Consider the following 18,393-nt stretch of genomic DNA (forward strand, 5'->3'; position numbering starts at 1 on the left):
TGTTCCTTGCTGCACCTGCTTCCTCCCCATAAATGCCACCTTTCTCTCTCTCTCTCTCCCTTCCCCTTCCAGGGGCTGCTGGGGGCCTTCCTCTCACCCCACAGCTCATTCCCTCTCCCTCCCCTTGCACAACTTCTCAAAGGCAGAGACTCTTTCCAAGACCTCCTCTTTATTGATGGAGCTCCTAAAGCTCTCAAGCTCTCCGCTGCTGCTAGAAGTAGTTGATGGGGTCCGTCCTGGTGTGGTTCAACTCATAACCGTGGAGCGTGAGGTCGCCTGAAAGGTTCTGGAACACACGAAGGTGGGCGTATTTGTCCTCCGCATACCGGACCTGTGAGGAGGAGGAGGAGGAGGAGGGAAGAAGACAGAAAGGGTGTCACCAGCAGAGACCGCCTGACCGATGGTTCCTCTGTTTATGTACACGACAACAGCAGCTAGAACTTTGTATGTACAGAAGTGGGAAGAGAAAGGACAACCAATGAAGGAGAAATGGCTTGTGAAACTGATGGAATATTCTGAAATGGTGAGATTTTGCTCCGTGAACTGCCCTGAGACCTCTGGGTATGGGGCAGGATATAAATCCAATAAATAAAAATAATAAAGTGCCAAATTAAGAGGACGTAATGACAAAGCGTTTAAGGAGGAATGGGAAAAGCTGGTGGATTACCTCTCAAATTATCACCCAGTTATGAAGTCATGGGCAGGAATTGAAATATGAGCAGTGACTGAACGAAAGATTGAATGGCAGTTGGGTTTAGATGATAAAAATATTTGTGTTATAAAACAGCTAATAAAAATGAGTGAAAAACAAACATCAGGCAAGGAGGGTTGGAAAGTAAAAAAGAAACATAGTAAAGGTAAAGGGACCCCTGACCATTAGGTCCAGTCATGGCTGACTCTGGGGTTGCGGCGCTCATCTAGCTTTAGTGGCCAAGGGAGCCGGCGTACAGCTTCTGGGCCATGTGGCCAGCATGACTAAGCTGCTTCTGGCAAACCAGAGCAGTGCACGGAAATGCCATTTACCTTCCCGCCAGAGAGGTACCTATTGATCTACTTGCACTTTGACGTGCTTTCGAAATGCTAGGTTGGCAGGAGCAGGGACCGAGCAACGGGAGCTCACCACGTCACAAGGATTCGAACCACTGACCTTCTGATTGGCAAGTCCTAGGCTCTGTGGTTTAACCCACAGCGCCACCTGCTGTGTATATGATGATAAATGCTTTGAAATATTGTTGGAGACTTAATAAAAATGTTGTGTTGTGCTGGGTTGTATATCCATCTGACATCTGTTTAAAAACCTCCAGGGAAGGCGAGGCCATCACTTTCCATGGGAGTCCATTACTGTCAGATGTCTCTTGCCCTCAGAAATTTATTCCTAAGATTTACCATACTCAGATTCTCCTTGGAGAATGTCTCAAAACAGCCTGGTGTCTCTTAGCAGGATGAGAGCCATGCCTGCCCCCTGGAGGTCCTTAGAGGAAAAGCTGATATAGAGAGGCAATAAATAAACCAGCCAGGAAAGGGCCACTACTGACCTTGAGGAAGTAGTTGGTTCCAGCCACCACCTGAGTCCTGAACTCAATAACCTCAAAGAGGTTGAATGCCTGGTTCACTTTTGCTTCCAGCTGACATTTCACCTGCGGGAAGAAGGCAAAGGCTGATGGTTGTGGCAGCAGGAAGCTGAAAGGGCCGCGAGGGTGGGAGGAGAGAGGCTTGGCTCACTCATGGGGGCCAGAAGGGGCCGCTGGAGGTTCCCTGGGGCAGGCAAGGGGGGGAAAGCTTTTAGCACCAGCCCCTCCCCATTGGATGCCCTCCTAGTGCTTTGGCCATCCTGGCCAGGAGCTGGTTGGAGTTGTACACTTGGAGAGCACAAGGCCCCCAAAGGCTTTCATAGAATCATCGACTTGTAGAGTTGGAAAGGGGCCCCCAAGGGGCATCTAGTCCAACCCCCTGCTGCAATGCAGGGATCTCAGCTCAAGCATCCAGGACAGAGGGCCACCCAACCTCTGCTTAAAGACCTCCAGGGACGGAGAGTCCGCCATCTCCCCAGGGAGACTGGTCCGCCATCAAACATCTCTTACTGTCTGAAAACCAAAATCTCTTTTCTCGTAACTTGAAGCCATTGGTTCAAGTCCTAACCCAGGGGTCAGCAAACTTTTTCAGCAGGGGGCCGGTCCACTACCCCTCAGACCTTGTGGGGGGCCAGACTATATTCTGAAGAAGAAAAATGAACTAATTCCTACGCCCCACAAATAACCCAGAGGTGCATTTTAAATAAAAGGACACATTCTACTCATGTTAAAACACGCTGGTTCCCAGACCGTCCGCGGGCCAGATTTAGAAGGCGATTGGGCCAGATCCAGCCCCAGGCCTTAGTTTGCCTACCTATGTCCTAACCCCTAAAGCAGGCGAAAACAAGCTTGCTCCCTCTTGCATGTGACAGCACATAAGATATTTGAAGATGGCTAACATATCTTCTCTCAGTCTCCTCTTTTCCAAGCTAAACATACTCAGCTCCTTCGACCGCTCCTCATAAGGCTTGGTTTCCAGACCCTTGATCATCCTGGTCTCCCTCCTCTGCACACCTTCCAGCTTGTCCACATCCTTCTTCAACTGTGGTGCCCAGAAGTGAGTGCAGTGTTCCAGGTGTGGTCTGACCAAGGCAGAAGAGAGCAGGACTATGACTTCCCTTAATCTGGACACTAGACTTCTGTGGATGCGGCCTAGAATAGAATTAGCCTTTTTTGCTGCTGCGTCACACTGTGGACTCATGATGAGCTTGTGGTCCACTAAGACCCCTAGATCCTTTTTACATGTACAGCTAGTGTTGACATTTGGGAATCCTTGAGAAACAGGCCTCAACACGGCCGTCATTTTCCACAGCGAGTCAAGAAAAGCCTCTTAGTGCAATGAGGCTGGAAGCCAGACTTCTCCACCTCTACTCAGTCTGCAGAAGAGGCAGAGCCCCAGAGCCCCTCTCTCTGCCTGGTGGTGGTGGAGGGGGAGAGGAATCTGTGGGGAGAGGGCAGCTCACCTGGTCAGCGATTGCCTGAATCTCAGGAGTGGCCGGTTTGGTGGGGGATAATCCTCCAAGACTCATGGTGGCTCTGAAGGAAGATGTGCAGCAGGTCTGAAGCAAGAGAGCCGAACGAGGGAGGGACGGGAAACACACCTTTTATTCTCAGGCAGCCCCCACCTCTTCTTGGGCAACATCAGGTGCAGAGGTGGCTGACGGCCAAGGCTGGCGTCATGTGGGAAGGAGCATTGCTCATCAAACTCTGGCATGAGGAGACACATCCCATCTCTGACAGAGGAGGGAACTGCTGCTGGCAAGGAGAAGGGGGCTGCCTGGCTGCCTGCTCCCAAATTCCATCGCAACCCCTTGTGAGGCCATAGCAGACCTCAACGGTCGCATTCCCTGGGGAAGAAGGGGCATCACAGTCCTCTGTGCGCCAGGAGCAGTTTAGTCCTGCTGACTACAAGAAAGAAGATTCCACCTAAACATTAGGAAGAACTTTCTGACAGTAAGAGCTGTTCGACAGTGGAATTTGCTGCCAAGGAGTGTGGTGGAGTCTCCTGCTTTGGAGGTCTTTAAGCAGAGGCTTGACAACCATATGTCAGGAGTGCTCTGATGGTGTTTCCTGCTTGGCAGGGGGTTGGACTCGATGGCCCTTGTGGTCTCTTCCAACTCTAGGATTCTATGATTCTATGATTCTATGACCACATGACCCAGAAAACTGTCTGTGGACAAACACCAGCTCCCTTAGCCTGAAAGCGAGATGAGCGCCGCAACCCCATAGTCGCCTTCAACTGGACCTAACTGTCCAGGGGTCATGTACCTTTACTTTAGTAACTCTCCCAATTATGGCTTGCCTAGAAGAGACCTGGGCACTCCTGAGATGCACAAGGAAGGAAGAACCTGGGGAAACACCCGCTTCCCCGAGGCTAAAACCTGCCAGTCTCGGCCACCCACCTCTTTCCAAGGAACTGTGCATGACTCCTTTTGAGGGAGGGAAAACTTTTGACTCAGCTCTGATGCTTGACATTCCGGTTCCACTCAGCCCAACTATAATGATAATAATTTATCATTTATACCCCGCCCATCTGTCTGGGTTTCCCCAGCCACTCTGGGTGGCCTCCAACAGAACACCAAAATGCAATAACCTATTAAACATTAAAAGCTTCCCTAAAGAGGGCTGCCTTCAGATGTCTTCTAAAAGTCTGGGAGTTTTTTCTCTCTTTGACATCTGGTGGGAGGGCATTCCACAGGGCGGGCGCCACCACCGAGAAGGCCCTCTGCCTGGTTCCCTGTAACCTCCCTTCTCACAGGGAGGGAACCACCAGAAGGCCCTTGGAGCTGGACCTCTGTGTTTGGGCAGAACGATGGGGGTGGAGACGCTCCTTCAGAGTATACTGGGCCAAGGCCGTTTAGGGCTTTAGAGGTCAGCACCAACACTTTGAATTTTGCCCAGAAACGTACTGGGAGCCAATGTAGGTCTTTCAAGACCGGTGTTATGTGGTCTCGGCGGCCGCTCCCAGTCACCAGTCTAGCTGCCGCATTCTGGATTAGTTGCAGTTTCCGGGTCACCTTCAAAGGTAGCCCCATGTAGAGTGCATTGCAGTAGTCCAAGTGAGAGATAACTAGAGATGACTAGAAGGGGCATTAATTTAACGATGTGAATGTGATTATTGCGCACCTTGTTGAGCATGCAAATTGTGCAGAACATGTGCATGTTCTGGTAAATACAAGTAGCTGGTGTGGGAGGTGGGAGTGTAGCCTCCTGGATGAGGCCAATGGCCTGCCTAGGCCAGCATCCTGTTCTTCTCACAGCGGCCAACCAGATGGAAACCACCCGCAGGCAGGATCCGAGGGCACAAGAGCAACTCTCCCTTCCTGTGGCTTCCAGCAGCTGGTCTTCAGAAGCATGGCTGTCTCTGACTGTGGATGGTCACCCTGGTTAATAGCCACCGATAGCCCTCTCCTCTTCCATGAATTTGTCTAATCCATCTAGGCTGGTGACCATCAGAGGCCAAGACACATTTTGTCCTGAGAAGGCTTCAAGCCTCATTTTCAAAGGTAGATTACTGGGATCCTTGTTCAGGCACAAAGCAGGAAGTGGAGTTGAGCGAGATGACCCTTGAGGTCCCTTTGAAGTCTACAGTTCTGTTCCATGAAATCTTTGTCTCTCTCTTCCGCAAGGTGGGAGCTTCAGAGTTTCGCTTTTGCCTGCAGGAACAGCAGCCTGGTCCGTACCTGCTTGGCCTTGGCCCCCTAAATGATGGGGCTGAGCATGGGGGCACCAACAGGTAGAGGATGGAGAGGATGATGTCAGGAAAGAGTAAAGCCCAGAGATGCAGAAACTGAGGGTGATGGTGCTGTGGGAATGACAGGTGCCAAGGGCCTTGCGCTGGGCTGCCTTGGGAGGGCACCGCAGTCAGCACCACTCTCTGGGCCAGCACCAGAGGGGAGTGAGGATGGCTCCGTACCTGAGTGGGGTGCTGATGGCCACGTGGTGGTCGAAGACCATGGCTAGCAGGACACCCGACTCTGTGGCCATTAAGGTGTGCAGGAAGAAGAACGTCTGCGCCAGGCAGGACTCCCTGGTGCCAAGGCAGAAGATGCCCAGCAGCTTGGCCATGATGGAGGTGGAGAGGCCCAGGTGGGTCAGGGCCACGATGGCAAGGAAGAGGAACATGGGCTGGTGGAGGCTGGGGAGACCAGCAGGAGGGAGACGTTCCCCAGCAAGGCTGTGAGGTCCACGCAGCCGTAAGGGATGGAGAGTCAGACGTCAAGGGACTCCAGCCCCAGGATCCCGACCAGGAGGAAAGAGGAAGGCAGGTGAAGCTGGTGTTACACATGTCTGCTGTTATGGCAAAATCTGGGTGCGAGGCTGCTCTGCCACCCAGCTCGTCGGACTAAGTCCGTGGTGGGTCCCTGCGGAGGAAAATGAGCTCAGCCGGAGACAGGAGCAAACTGCAGAAGGTCCAAGTTTATTGCGCAACAGGTTCAAGGCGAGATTGAACAGCGAGAAAGGGGTGACATGAACTTTTGAAATTTCCCTCCATGTCCCAGAATACAGTGCAAAATACATCCCAGTTACATCATGAATACATTAAGAAGAGGTTGGGTTACACAGGATTAACATATGGGGGAGGGAGGGGGGAATATGCAGGGAGCTGGAGATATGTGCAGATAAGCACATCCTGAGTACCGGTGATGAGAAGACAATGGTCCATGTATGCATGGTCTGCCACCTGGCATTGCCTGGAGGAAAGGCTTGGCAGAGTGATTTGACAGGATTAGGGTCTTGACACCTTGCTTGAGGAATTATGGAGGACAGGGGAGGTGTCATGGAGTCCTAGAGAAATTGAGCAAATTGGCACGTTGATTTTCTATGAATTTTATAGATTTTAGTCCCTTTTGACATTGACAATTGGACTCGGAAATAAATGGATATATTGTAGCGAAGAAGGAGGTGAAGAAGACATGCCCCCCCCCTCCATATCACTGCACAGGGAGGAAAAGGCGGACCTCTCCCAGTGTGGGAAGTAACATCAAAGCAGTCAAATACAATGTTTCCTATTTGCCCAGAGTGGACACACAGGCGAATGTTGCTCCAGCCGAGAAGACTTCCTGTCACACCTGGTCTGGAGCATTCTCCCCCTGCATGTGACCAGGTAGATAGGTGTGACCCTGGCAGACCCTACAAAGGGGCTGGTCATGCAGCCATCTTCCTCTTATGCTGCTCTCTCTTGATCCCTCCTCTCCATTTTGCCTTCTGCTGTCTGCCGGCTCTCAGCCAGCAGCGCATGGGGTCATCCCTCACAGAGGATGAAGCCACACCTTTCTCTGTACCTGTAACTAAAAGCTCAAGCCTGCCTTCAGGACCACACTGTGAACTGAATGTAAGCAAAGCTTAGCATCACCATCAATCTTTATTACAGTCCAGAGACCCAACAAATCATTACAAAGCAATGCACAATTCATACAGCCTACCTCCAGGTTAAACAAGCATTTCGTTCTGATTTAAAGATGGGGATCATTGGTTCTTGCAACCACTGATAAAAACTTCACCACTGCTAATGTTCTAGCGTTTGTCCAGTCTTCCAATAGAACCTGACATAGTGAGCCTCTGTTTTTCCCGGGAAAGGTACCAGCAAGGGTAGTATCAGTTCAGCCCTGGCTTGCTCGTATTTTGCACAGTGCAGCAAAATATGTTTTATAGAATCAATGTCTTGAGCACACGAGCAAAGTCTGTCCTGGTAGGAAACTCCTCTCAACCTGCCATCCAACACTGCAGAAGGAAAGACGTTTAGTCTGGCTTTGGTGAATAATCTTCAATAATTTGGTACTGCCAGGTTTTTAATGTAAGATGTTAACTTAAAGACATGCCCATATTGTACTCCTACTGCCAACGGACTACAGACTGTGTGTGATGGAGATCACAAGTCACTGTTTGTATTATCCCATAATCTTTGCTTTAATGTCTTTAGGGCGCCTTCTTAACCCAGGTAATACAGTTGGGGTGTGACAGACCAATAGAGGTAGCTTTTCTAGCCATGGTTTTCTGCCATTTGCTGACAAACTCCTCATTGGCCATTTGCTGACAAACTCCTTCCCTAGATCAAACACTGAAATCCTGAGCCAATGTTTTAGGGCAGCCCACCACGCTTTAGTTGAGATTGTGCATTCACCAGCTTCTAACAGAAGTACGGAGTTGGGGAAACAGTTGCGTACCTGCAGCAGAGATCGTAAATTTTGCCTGAAAGCCTTCTAGCTCAGGCAGGTCCTCATTATGCCAGACATTTGCAGCGTACAGGAGTTGGGAAATGGATTTTGCATTGAAAAGCCTTAAGGCTGCTGGAACATGCTTATCATTACTTTTAAAAGAAGACTGTTGTGTCATCATTCTTTTTAAGAGGGAACTAAAGGGGAATTTACCAGGAGCAATCCAATCTGGACAAGCCAGACTAGATTGCTCAATTTATATGGTTCTAACGAATCTGTCGGGACGCGGGTGGCGCTGTGGATAAAACCTCAGCGTCTAGGACTTGCCGATCGCATGGTCGGCAGTTCAAATCCCCGTGGCGGGGTGCGCTCCCGTTGCTCGGTCCCAGCGCCTGCCAACCTAGCAGTTCGAAAGCACGTCAAAGTGCAAGTAGATAAATAGGGACCGCTTACCAGTGGGAAGGTAAACGGCGTTTCCATGTGCGGCTCTGGCTTGCCAGATGCAGCTTGTCACGCTGGCCACGTGACCCGGAAGTGTCTGCGGACAGCGCTGGCTCCCGGCCTATAGAGTGAGATGAGCGCACAACCTTAGAGTCTGTCAAGACTGGCCCGTATGGGCAGGGGTACCTTTACCTTAACGAATCTGTCAGCTAGTTTCCTGCTGTGTACTAGGGAATGTGCTCTCCTACCAGCTCACTAGCGTGAGTGAGGAAGGATAATATTGAATCCATACATCCTCTCCCACTATCCACAACATTCTCACACCAGCAGCTACCACAGATGCAGCTCCATCAGCAGGGAGGCTGAGTGGACCTCCTTGGTCTGCCTTTTTCATCTGGATCCTGGAGTTCTGCTACAGCTTCTGGGGAAGAACAGAGAGAAGGACAGAAGGAGAGCCTGATGGGTCAAGCCAATGGCCCGGCCAGCCCAGCCTCTTGGTCTCACAGTGGCCGACCAGATGCCCCAAGGGGGAAAACAAGAAGCAGAACCTGAGCCCAAGAGCTGCTCTCCCCTCCTGCCCTTTCTGGCGACTGGCATTTAGAAGCCCTGCCGCCGCCAACTGATGCTATTTAAAGACAAAAGCAGGGGCACCCAAGCAAGGCATCTGAAACATTGCAGGGACTCAAAACAAAGCAACACACACACACACACACACACACACAGAGAGAGAGAGAGAGAGAGAGAGAGAGAGAGAGAGAGAGAGAGAGAGCGCACCCGTTCAAATGCTCAAGAACCAATGCTTATGGCCATCTTATCAGAATAAGGCAAGGGAACCCTATGAAACACTGAAGTTCACCCCAAATAGCCATTTAAAAAAAATTTAGTTCCAAAGGTAGTAATGATGTTGGAGAGGAGAAGAGGGGAGAAGACCCGCGTTGCCCTGTGGGTGGGTCAGGGTCAGCCGCAATCCCCAAATCCCCCTCCTGCCTGGCAGATTGGGCAAGAGCCCACATGGCAAAGAGCCAGACAGAAGCCCATCACCTTCACAAGGCACATTGGGGAAACGCAATGCAGGCTGGAAGGTCACCAGGTGCAGCCAGAGTAAGTGGTGCCAATTGATTCAAGATAGTAAAGGAATGTTTCCTTGGAAGGGAATGAATAATTGCAGCCCTGAGGGACAGGGACTTTCTACCTGGCACCACACCTCTCTTCTGACATGATTCTGACATCTCCGATTAAGCTTCTTGAAATGTTGTATGGGAAATCATGGGAACATTTGAATTGGATGTAGCCTTTTGCTCTGGGTTATTCTTTGCTTGCTTAGGAGTGGAAAATTACAAATAGTTGCAACAAATAAATGATCAGGCTTAATAGCCACTCTTTGGCTTCTTTAACTGGGCTGTGGTCTCTTGCTTGAACCTGACCAATTTTGGACCCGCAGGGCCAAAAAAGTTGGGAAACCCCAAGTTTTGATACTTCCTTAGCACTATTGGCCCTCAAGACCCCTCTCCCCCCCCGAATTTGTCTAATCCTCTTTCAAAGCCCCCCAAGTTGGAGGCCATGGAGACCTCAAACGGCTGGTGACTTTTGGGATGGTTCTAATAAAAGGTGCTGAAGCTCAACATCAAAAAAATGAAGATCATGACCACTGGTCCCATCACCTCCTGGAAAATAGAAGGGGAAGAAATGGAGGCAGTGAGAGATTTTATTTTCTTGGGCTCCATGCTCACTGCAGATGGTGACAGCAGTCACGAAATTAAAAGACGCCTGCTCCTTGGGAGAAAAGCAATGACAAACCTAGACAGCATCTTAAAAAGCAGAGACATCACCTTGCCAACAAAGGTCCGTATAGTAAAAGCTATGGTTTTCCCAGTAGTGATGTATGGAAGTGAGAGCTGGACCATAAAGAAGGCTGATCGCCGAAGAATGGATGCTTTTGAATTCTGGTGCTGGAGGAGACTCTTGAGAGTCCCATGGACTGCAAGAAGATCAAACCTCTCCGTTCTGAAGGAAATCAGCCCTGAGTGCTCCCTGGAAGGACAGATCCTGAAGCTGAGGCTCCAAGACTTTGGCCACCTCATGAGAAGAGAAGACTCCCTGGAAAAGCCCCCGATGTTGGGAAAGATGGAGGGCACAAGGAGAAGGGGAAGACAGAGGATGAGGTGGTGGGACAGTGTTCTCGAAGCTACCAGCATGAGTCTGACCAAACTGCGGGAGGCAGTGGAAGACAGAAGGGCCTGGCGTGCTCTGGTCCATGGGGTCACGAAGAAGCGGACACGACTAAATGGCTAAACAACAACAATAGCAACAAATAAAATGTGCTACTCAGCTGAGGACTTCAGAATTCTTAAATTACTGGCTACTTCAGAAGCACTTGACTTGGTCTTTGCCCTGGAGAAGGAATCATAGAACCACAGAACTGAGGAGTTGGAAGGGACCCTGAGGGCCATCTAGTCCAACCCCCGGCAGTGCAGGAATCTCAGCTAAAGCAACTCAACTAAAGAACCTCAACTAAAAGAGACATGGAGCATCGCCATCTTTTTATTTGTACCCCACCCATCAGACACGGTTGCCTGAGCCACTCTAGGCGGCTTTCTCAACAATTTATAAAACCACGAGACAGTCAAGCATTAAGAACTTCCCTAAAGAGGGCTGCCTTCAGATGTCTTCTAAAAGTCTAGTAGTTGTTTATTTCCTTGACATCTGTGCTCTAAGTGCCTGGATGGGGGAGATATCTCTATGCCTGGGCTCACACTCAGCCTTTGAGTGGAAGAGTTGTCCAGGTGTGGGCAGTTGCAACTGATACGAGCCTCTGCAGAGGAGGCACTTTTACGCCATCCCTTAGTCAGTCCTTCTGGCTTCCTGTCTCCCCTGGAACAATTTCTGAAGAGAAATCCCCAAGGGGCTCAGGGATGCCTGACCAGGGCTGTGTGTCTCCCTGCCAAGGCAAGGGGCAGCGTTGGGGAACAGGGAGGGAGGCAGGAACCAGAGGCTTCCGATGGAGGTGGTGAGGAATCTAGTGAACCCTAAATGCACACGCTTTTGCTGGATTAAGAGCTGTTCGGCAGTGGAACTCTCCTTCCTTGGAGGTTTTAAAGCAGTGGTTGGGTGGCCATTTGCCATGGGTGTTTCAGTTGAGATTCCTGCATCACAGGGGGGTCAGGCTGGATGACCTCTGTGGGTCCCTTCCAGCTCTACAATTCTATGGTGGCTATTTTCAAGTATCTGAAGGGCTGTTTCATAAAAGATGGAGCAACCTTGTTTTTCTGCTGCTCCAGAGGCATAGACCCCAAAAGGGATGGAGGAGCTTCTTCTGTTGCATCCTTGCGGACACCTCTTCCCTCTTCCAGGTGGAAGAAGAGAGGAAGGCTAGCCTGAAACTTCAAGCAATTCAAATCCAGGCTGGCCTTCCTCTCTTCTTCCACTTTGACTCGCTGGAGTTAGAGGCTGCAGCCCAGGATGGGGACACCGTGGTCCTCCAGATATATTGGGACTTTGACTTCCCTCAGTCCCAAATAGCACAGCTCGTGGTCAAAGGTGATGGGAGATGGGTTGCATGGATACCCGGAGGGCCACAGATCCCCCAGCCCTGTGGTCATCAAACCCTGGGGGCAGCACTGTGCTGGAGGGACTCAATGATTAATCCCCCGACCCAGTGGCCTTGGAGAGATGCCCCACAGCTGGGCATACCTTGGCGCAATGGACCTGTTTGGGATGGAAAATGTCTCTGAACAGCCCCTTGAGATGCCCCCTCCCTCGTTCTCCACAGAGACACCATAAAGGCTGCTTCCCGCTCAGCCAGGTGGCCTCAGAGGGATGCTCTGCGCAGGATGCAGCTGCTTGCAAAACTCCACCAGGAAGCTCAGGAGCAGGAGAAGCTGCCTCAGGCTGAGCCGAACGACACCTGAACCTAGAGGTGGACCGCAGTGGCTGCGGTGGCTTTTCAGGGTCTCAGGGAGGGAGTCTCTCCAGCCCCCTGCCTGGAGTTGCTGAGGACCAGACCTGCTTGTGAAGCAGATGCTCTCCTGGTGATTGACAGACCTCCCTGTGGCTCTGCAGGTGAGAGGGTTCGCTCTCGCCAGAATGGCTCTTCTCTGCCTCCACATGGGGAGGCCGCGGGGCATCTGAATGCCAGTTGCTTGTGACGTAAAAAATTCCTGATTCCTGATACAGACTTTGTTCTAACTGTTCCAATGCTGTGCATTTAACCTTTTTTTTTAGAGAGAGAGAAAGAATGTACCAATGAACGTTTTGATTCCTGTGTGCCTGCCTTCTGCAGCTCTCATGCCTTCCTCCTGCACTGAATGGCGGCCTTATCTGACCCTAGAAGGACTCAGGGTGTTTTGCTAGGGTGTTTTGACAAGCCAGGGAGAAAGATGTAGGAAGGGATGCCAGTGGCCCCTCACGGAAGACTGGTTGCCAAGGCAACGGGAGGTTATGTGCAAAAGCTGAGACCCAGACATTTCACACTCCTGCACCTGTAACCCTTTTCATGCTTGCAATAATCATAGAGTCATAGATCTGTAGAGTTGGATGAGACCCGAGGGGTAATCTAGTTCAACCCCCTGCAGTGTTGGCTCTAGCTTCCTCCTTGTCCCTCTTGACTCCTACCCCCTTTCTACAGTCGCTCACCTATTCCCATTTGCCTCCATGCTCCTCTTGACTCCTGAATGTGAGACGGGTCCCTTGGCTGCCATCATAGGTCACCATGGCCATCTTCAGGCATCTCTACTCGTGTCCAAATGGTTCTACCTGCTAGCCTGTTTCTTTTTCCTTGGCAGGGATGAAGTGACCCACACCTGGCCAGAGGCAGGAGGAGAATGCCACTGTCTAATGCCACCCACTTTCATTCCCCCACGTGCATCTTGCTGGGGGTCCCGGGGCTGGAAGCTCTCCACTCCTGGATCTCCATCCCCTTCTGCCTCGGCTACGTCATCGCTCTCCTGGGCAATTGTACCATCCTCTTCATCATCAAAACAGAAGCCAGCCTCCACCAGCCCATGTTCTTCTTCCTCTCTTTCCTCTCGACCATCGACCTGGGCCTCTCCACCTCCACCCTGCCCAAGATGCTGGCCATCTTCTGGTTTGGCCTTGGGGAGATGAGCTTTGGCTCCTGCCTCGCCCAGATGTTCTTCATCCACACCTTCACGGGGATGGAGTCTGTCGTGCTGCTAGCCATGGCCTTTGACAGGTATGTGGCCATCTGTGACCCTCTGAGATACACCATCATCCTGACCAAGCCACGGCTCGCCTGGATGTGCGCTGGCGTGGCTCTGAGACCCTCTATGCTGGTGTTGCCCATTGCCCTCTTGACTCTCCGCCTGCCCTTCTGCAGCGACCACATCATCGTTGCCCACACCTACTGTGAGCACATGGGCATCGCCAAGCTGGCCTGCGCCGACATCCGGGTCAATGTCATCTACGGCCTCTTCGCCATTGCCTTCCTCATGCTAGATTTGGTCCTCATTATTCTGTCCTATGTGCTGATCTTGCAGTCTGTTTTCCGGCTCCCCTCCAAAGAGGCCCGGCTCAAATCCCTGGGCACTTGTGGTTCCCATGTGGCTGTGATTTGTGTCTTCTACACTCCTGCCTTCTTCTCCTTCCTCACCCACCGCTTCAGACACAACATCCCCCATTATGCACATATCCTCATTGCCAACCTCTACGTCATTTTGCCCCCGGTGCTCAACCCCATAATTTACGGCATCCGGACCCGGGAGTTGCGCAGGAGGATCCTGCAGTTGTTGTTCTCCAAAAGGGCGCCTTTGTCCAATGTCTCCTGATTATCCTGCCTTGCAGGGGGTTGGACTAGATGACCCCCAGGGTCCCTCCCCACTCCACGATTCTATTTTGCATTCCTACAATCTGTTGAGTGGGAATTCGGATACGGGATCTGAGTGTTTTGTTCTGATCCTAAGAGATCCAATGTGGTGAAGGGACAGAGCTCAGAGGAAGGTCCCACCTTCAGTCCCCACTGGCAGCCCCAGCTAAGGCTGGGAGAGAAACCCCAGAGAGCTGTCGCTGCCAGTCAGTGTGGGCCGCCCTGAGGTAGATGGACCGATGGTCTGATTCATAATTGTGTCATTCTGTGATCCTGGCAAGCTGGACTCTGGCCTGATTCACTGCAGCACAGTTGGGAGGAGAAGAGGAGGAGGAACAATAACTTTTTGACAATGTGCACAAGAATTGTTGTTGTTGTTGTTGTTGTTGTTGTTGTTGATGATGATGATGATATCCTGCCTTTCTCCCTGACAGGGACTCAAGATGGCTTACACTTAAGATAGAAACAGCTAAACACATAGAAAAAGAGTAATAATTTAAGAAACAATTACATATTAATGGAATTAATAGTATATTGAAATAATTTAGAACATTCCCATAGAAGCAGCATGTCACCAGCGTTTCATGCAAAGCCGTCACTTCCCCAAAGCCTCTTGGGACAAGGAAGTCTTGACCTGCCGGCCAAAGACCCTAAGGAGGGAGCCAGGCTCATTTCTCCAGGAAGGGAAGTTCCAAAGAAGGTTTGTGTTAAACTGCAGTTGTTGTTCATAAAGCAGGTATACAAGGCTGTATGCAAAGTGGGCGAATGTCATCTTCACGCCTGTTTCATCTTAATTTTGGGGAAGACACATCACCATACAGCGAGATTTAAGAATGAAGAAAAAAAAAGGATAGGATGTTTTAGATTTCCCCTCTACATTTGTGTAATTATTTTTTATGCACATTATAGTAATGCTTTTAAGAAAGCAATAAATCATAGAATCATAGAGTTGGAAGAGACCACCAGGGCCATCGAGTCCAACCCCCTGCCAAGCAGGAAACACCATCAGAGCACTCCTGACATATGGTTGTCAAGCCTCTGCTTAAAGACCTCCAAAGTAGGAGACTCCACCACACTCCTTGGCAGCAAATTCCACTGTCGAACAGCTCTTACTGTCAGGAAGTTCATCCTAATGTTTAGGTGGAATCTTCTTTCTTGTAGTTTGGATCCATTGCTCCGTGTCCGCTTCTCTGGAGCAGCAGAAAACAACCTTTCTCCCTCCTCTATGTGACATCCTTTTATATATTTGAACATGGCTATATATAGCCAAATGGGAAGGAAAAAAACCCATCTTTTCAGACTCATTTATTGCAATGCTTTGGCTTTCTGAAACGTGGCCCCCTCTGGACAACAAATACCATTAGCCACGCCACCCCACCCCACCCCCGATGATGCTGGGGCTGATGGGAGTTGGAGCCCAAAGTCCAAAGGGCACCAGGTAGCAGAAGACTGTGATTAGGGCCAGGGGAAAAAATAAACTACTGTCTCTGGGGGTTCATCTGGTGCAGATATGGGGGGTGGGCAGGCAAGGAGAGAAGCTTGGTGCCTGTGGCTGGTGCAGGGCAAAGCAGGCAGACCCCCCCCCCCATGCAGAAAATGGGAACAGGCCCTGGGGAAGACGGGAGGAGGAGCTCAGCTCCGCAGGATTCGCAGGGAGGTCTGCTGACCTTTTGGGGTCTCAGGGCGCAGAAATGGCTCCTCGTTCTTTCAGGGCCCTCAGACCTCCTGGGACACCGGAGAAGATTCCCTCGTTGCTTCTGTGAGTCAATGGAGGTTGCATTTCCTCATTTACAGGAGGGCTGTTGCTGAAGCATGCAATGCACCCTTCACACTTGGTTAGGAACGCAGGCACAAATGATTGTGTGTGTTTGTGTTTTGTATTTGTAAACTACCCCTGTATCTGAGATTCCAGGGCTCCCAGGCACTGACCAAAGATCCAATTTCCTTGGAATGAAGGTCAGCGGAGTCTGTGGCATCTTTATGATATGTAGTTTCATTTACTCACATATACAACCAGAGTGTAGGATGGAGGGGCTCACAGCATGGACACCCCCAGCAGGTCAGGCTTCTCCATCTGTCGCAGCTTTGGCTCCGGCACAGAGGAAGCCGGTCTCTGGGTCTCCCACAACTGTCTCTGGGTCTTGCTTTCCTAGCTAGACAGCCCCCCCCATTAGCCTGGGTTGCCCCCCCCTTGCTGCAGTTCTTGCAACCCAGCTCCTTCTTTGGAGATGCTGAGGAGGACACTCAAGTGGCCAGAGAAGGCCCTTGTCTTGCCAAGAAACTTGTCTGTGGGAATCGTGCATCCATAATGCTATGGAAAGGGTGAATGTCTTCTAGAATTCTCTGGTGTCACCAGAAGAGAAAGCCGTTCTTTTCAGTCAGGTCTGTTATCTACTGCAGAGGATGAGTAGCTTTGGGAGTCTCTTGGGGAGATGGAAGTGATGAAAGGACTGAATCCACGAGGGAGAGCTACTTGCTCTGAGATGGGGGGATCTTAGGACAAAGGCCAGCAGAGAAGGGATGCTGTTGGCTGCTGGTTTCTGTTCCTCCCCACTTTCCCAAAGGGCGTAACATCAGAGGTCCTGCGGGAGGAAAGAGCATCTCAGGGTCAGGGGCCAGTCTGGGCCAAAACGGCCCTCCGCTGCTCCCACCACAGAGTCCCTGGCTCTCGTCTATATTATTGCACTTTATGTGTTGTTTATGTGCAAGATAAACATTTGATATTGTGATAAGAATATATAGAAGAGTATTGTTTATGTGACTGCACACCCAGTTACATCTTGTGTGTTTGTCCATTCCAGGAACAGCATTCCTGACCCAGATTTTCACAAGAAGTCCCTCAGATGATTCCCCTTTCAAACAGGATACGTGAACCTAGGCCAGTAGGGTACTCCTCTCTGGCAGACGGACAACCCCGTCCCCAAAGCCCCTCCCTCCCCCACTTCCCCATGGGGGTCTCCCACACCACCCATCACTCACCAGGATGGCCTCAGAGCCCCCTGAGCTGAGCTGCCTGGCAGTTGTGAATCTCCTCCAGCAGGTACAGCTGATCTTCCTCCAGCAGCTGAAAGGCAAAAGTCAGGCTGTCAGTTCCTCACGAAGGGAGGGCTTCTCCACATCCGAGAGTGCAGAGTGGGGGGGGGGCAAGGAGGGCAGGTCTGAGTCCCTGATCTGGTTCTCTCCAATACTCACCCCTGGGAGAGGGATGTGCAACCGCAGCACATCTGCAAAGAGAAGGACATGGGGACAGGTGAGTCCATCCCTGAGCACCTGGCAAGGCTATTCCAAGAGTTTTCTCCTGGGTTTCAAGTCCTATGGCAGGGAAGGAGGGACATCCCAACCCTTGGGGGTCAATCCTGGCCTCCTTCCCCCAGAACGTGGCTCCCCAGGGAAGGTGCCCCTCCGGCAGATAACTGCCCCCCAGCCTTGCCCCCCAGCCCAGCCCCCTGCTTCCTCCACCAGACTCCACAAAAGGGGTTGGCCATTGGTGGATTGGGTTTCCAGCCGTTGGCCCAGATGGACCTTGGGTCGGATCCAGCTATCTGGCTCTTTGCATCTTTTCACTAGCTGCCCCCATGCCCATTCCTGCCCTCCTCTGTCCCAAAAAGGAGGGCCACTTGCTCACCTGGTGCCACGGGCTCAGTGGCGTAGCGTGGGTTGTCAGCACCCGGGGCAAGGCAAGTAATTTGCGCCCCCTAACCCATGGATTTTAGCACTGATTTTAGCACTGCGAGCGCCCCCCCCAGATGATGCGCCCAGTGTGGCTGGGCCCCCCTGCACCCCCACGCTATGCCACTGCACGGGCTGCTCCGGGCCTTGCTGGGGGGGGCACCCTTTTGCAGCGTCTGAACAGACGCCTTAAGCACCTGATCCTAGAAGGGATGAGTGGAGAGAGCGACTCAGAAGCCGGCAGCCCCAATTGTGGGGGGTTGCTTATGTGTGAGGAGGGGAGTTGAAGAGCTACAGCCATGCCAGGACCCAGAGAGCCTGCCCCCCTCATTTCTGCCCTGCTTGCTGACTTGACCTGGAGGCTGCAGCCCGAGTGCTCAGCTGCTGCCACCAGTGAAGGTACTTTCTTATGCATGCTTTTAATGCTAATATACAAAAGTATATCTTTTCCCCTTCCAGAAATGCTGAATTGCTAATTCAGGGGACACTGAAGTCCTTGCAGAGATGACAGGACAGCTTTCCAGATTAGGTAGCTGGGAGTGAGTGGCACTGGGCTCGCTAAGATGCCAAATCCTACAGGAATTGCTTTCTTGAGCCTTTTCAGCACTGCAATACCATTTCTTTAAAAGGTTGCTTTTTAAGTCATGTCAGAGTGTGAGCAAATACTCCACATCTGCCAAGCTTTCAGGAGCAGGACTAACGGGTGAAATGAAGCCCCCAGACCTCCAAAGGT

The 18,393-nt window shown here is 51.2% G+C and overlaps 2 protein-coding genes across 2 annotated transcripts; one reads left to right on the forward strand and one right to left on the reverse strand.

Annotated features, from left to right (window-relative positions):
- Window positions 1-149: 149 nt before the first annotated feature.
- On the reverse strand, window positions 150-3,192 carry LOC309530598 (cystatin-A-like). Its single transcript, XM_082219672.1, has 3 exons — window positions 3,035-3,192; window positions 1,536-1,637; window positions 150-331 (listed from the first exon to the last, which is right to left on the reverse strand). The coding sequence occupies exons 1-3, from the start codon at window positions 3,098-3,100 to the stop codon at window positions 212-214; spliced, it is 288 nt and encodes a 95-aa protein (XP_082075798.1). The 5' UTR covers window positions 3,101-3,192; the 3' UTR covers window positions 150-211.
- A 7,087-nt stretch (window positions 3,193-10,279) lies between these two features.
- On the forward strand, window positions 10,280-14,515 carry LOC309530477 (olfactory receptor 52E4-like). Its single transcript, XM_082219477.1, has one exon. It carries the CDS (start codon window positions 12,991-12,993, stop codon window positions 13,951-13,953), a length of 963 nt encoding a protein of 320 aa, XP_082075603.1. The 5' UTR covers window positions 10,280-12,990; the 3' UTR covers window positions 13,954-14,515.
- Window positions 14,516-18,393: the final 3,878 nt, after the last annotated feature.

Source organism: Podarcis vaucheri (genome assembly GCF_965113315.1).
Source record: "Podarcis vaucheri genome assembly, chromosome: 4".
NCBI classification, from domain to species: Eukaryota; Metazoa; Chordata; class Lepidosauria; order Squamata; family Lacertidae; genus Podarcis; species Podarcis vaucheri.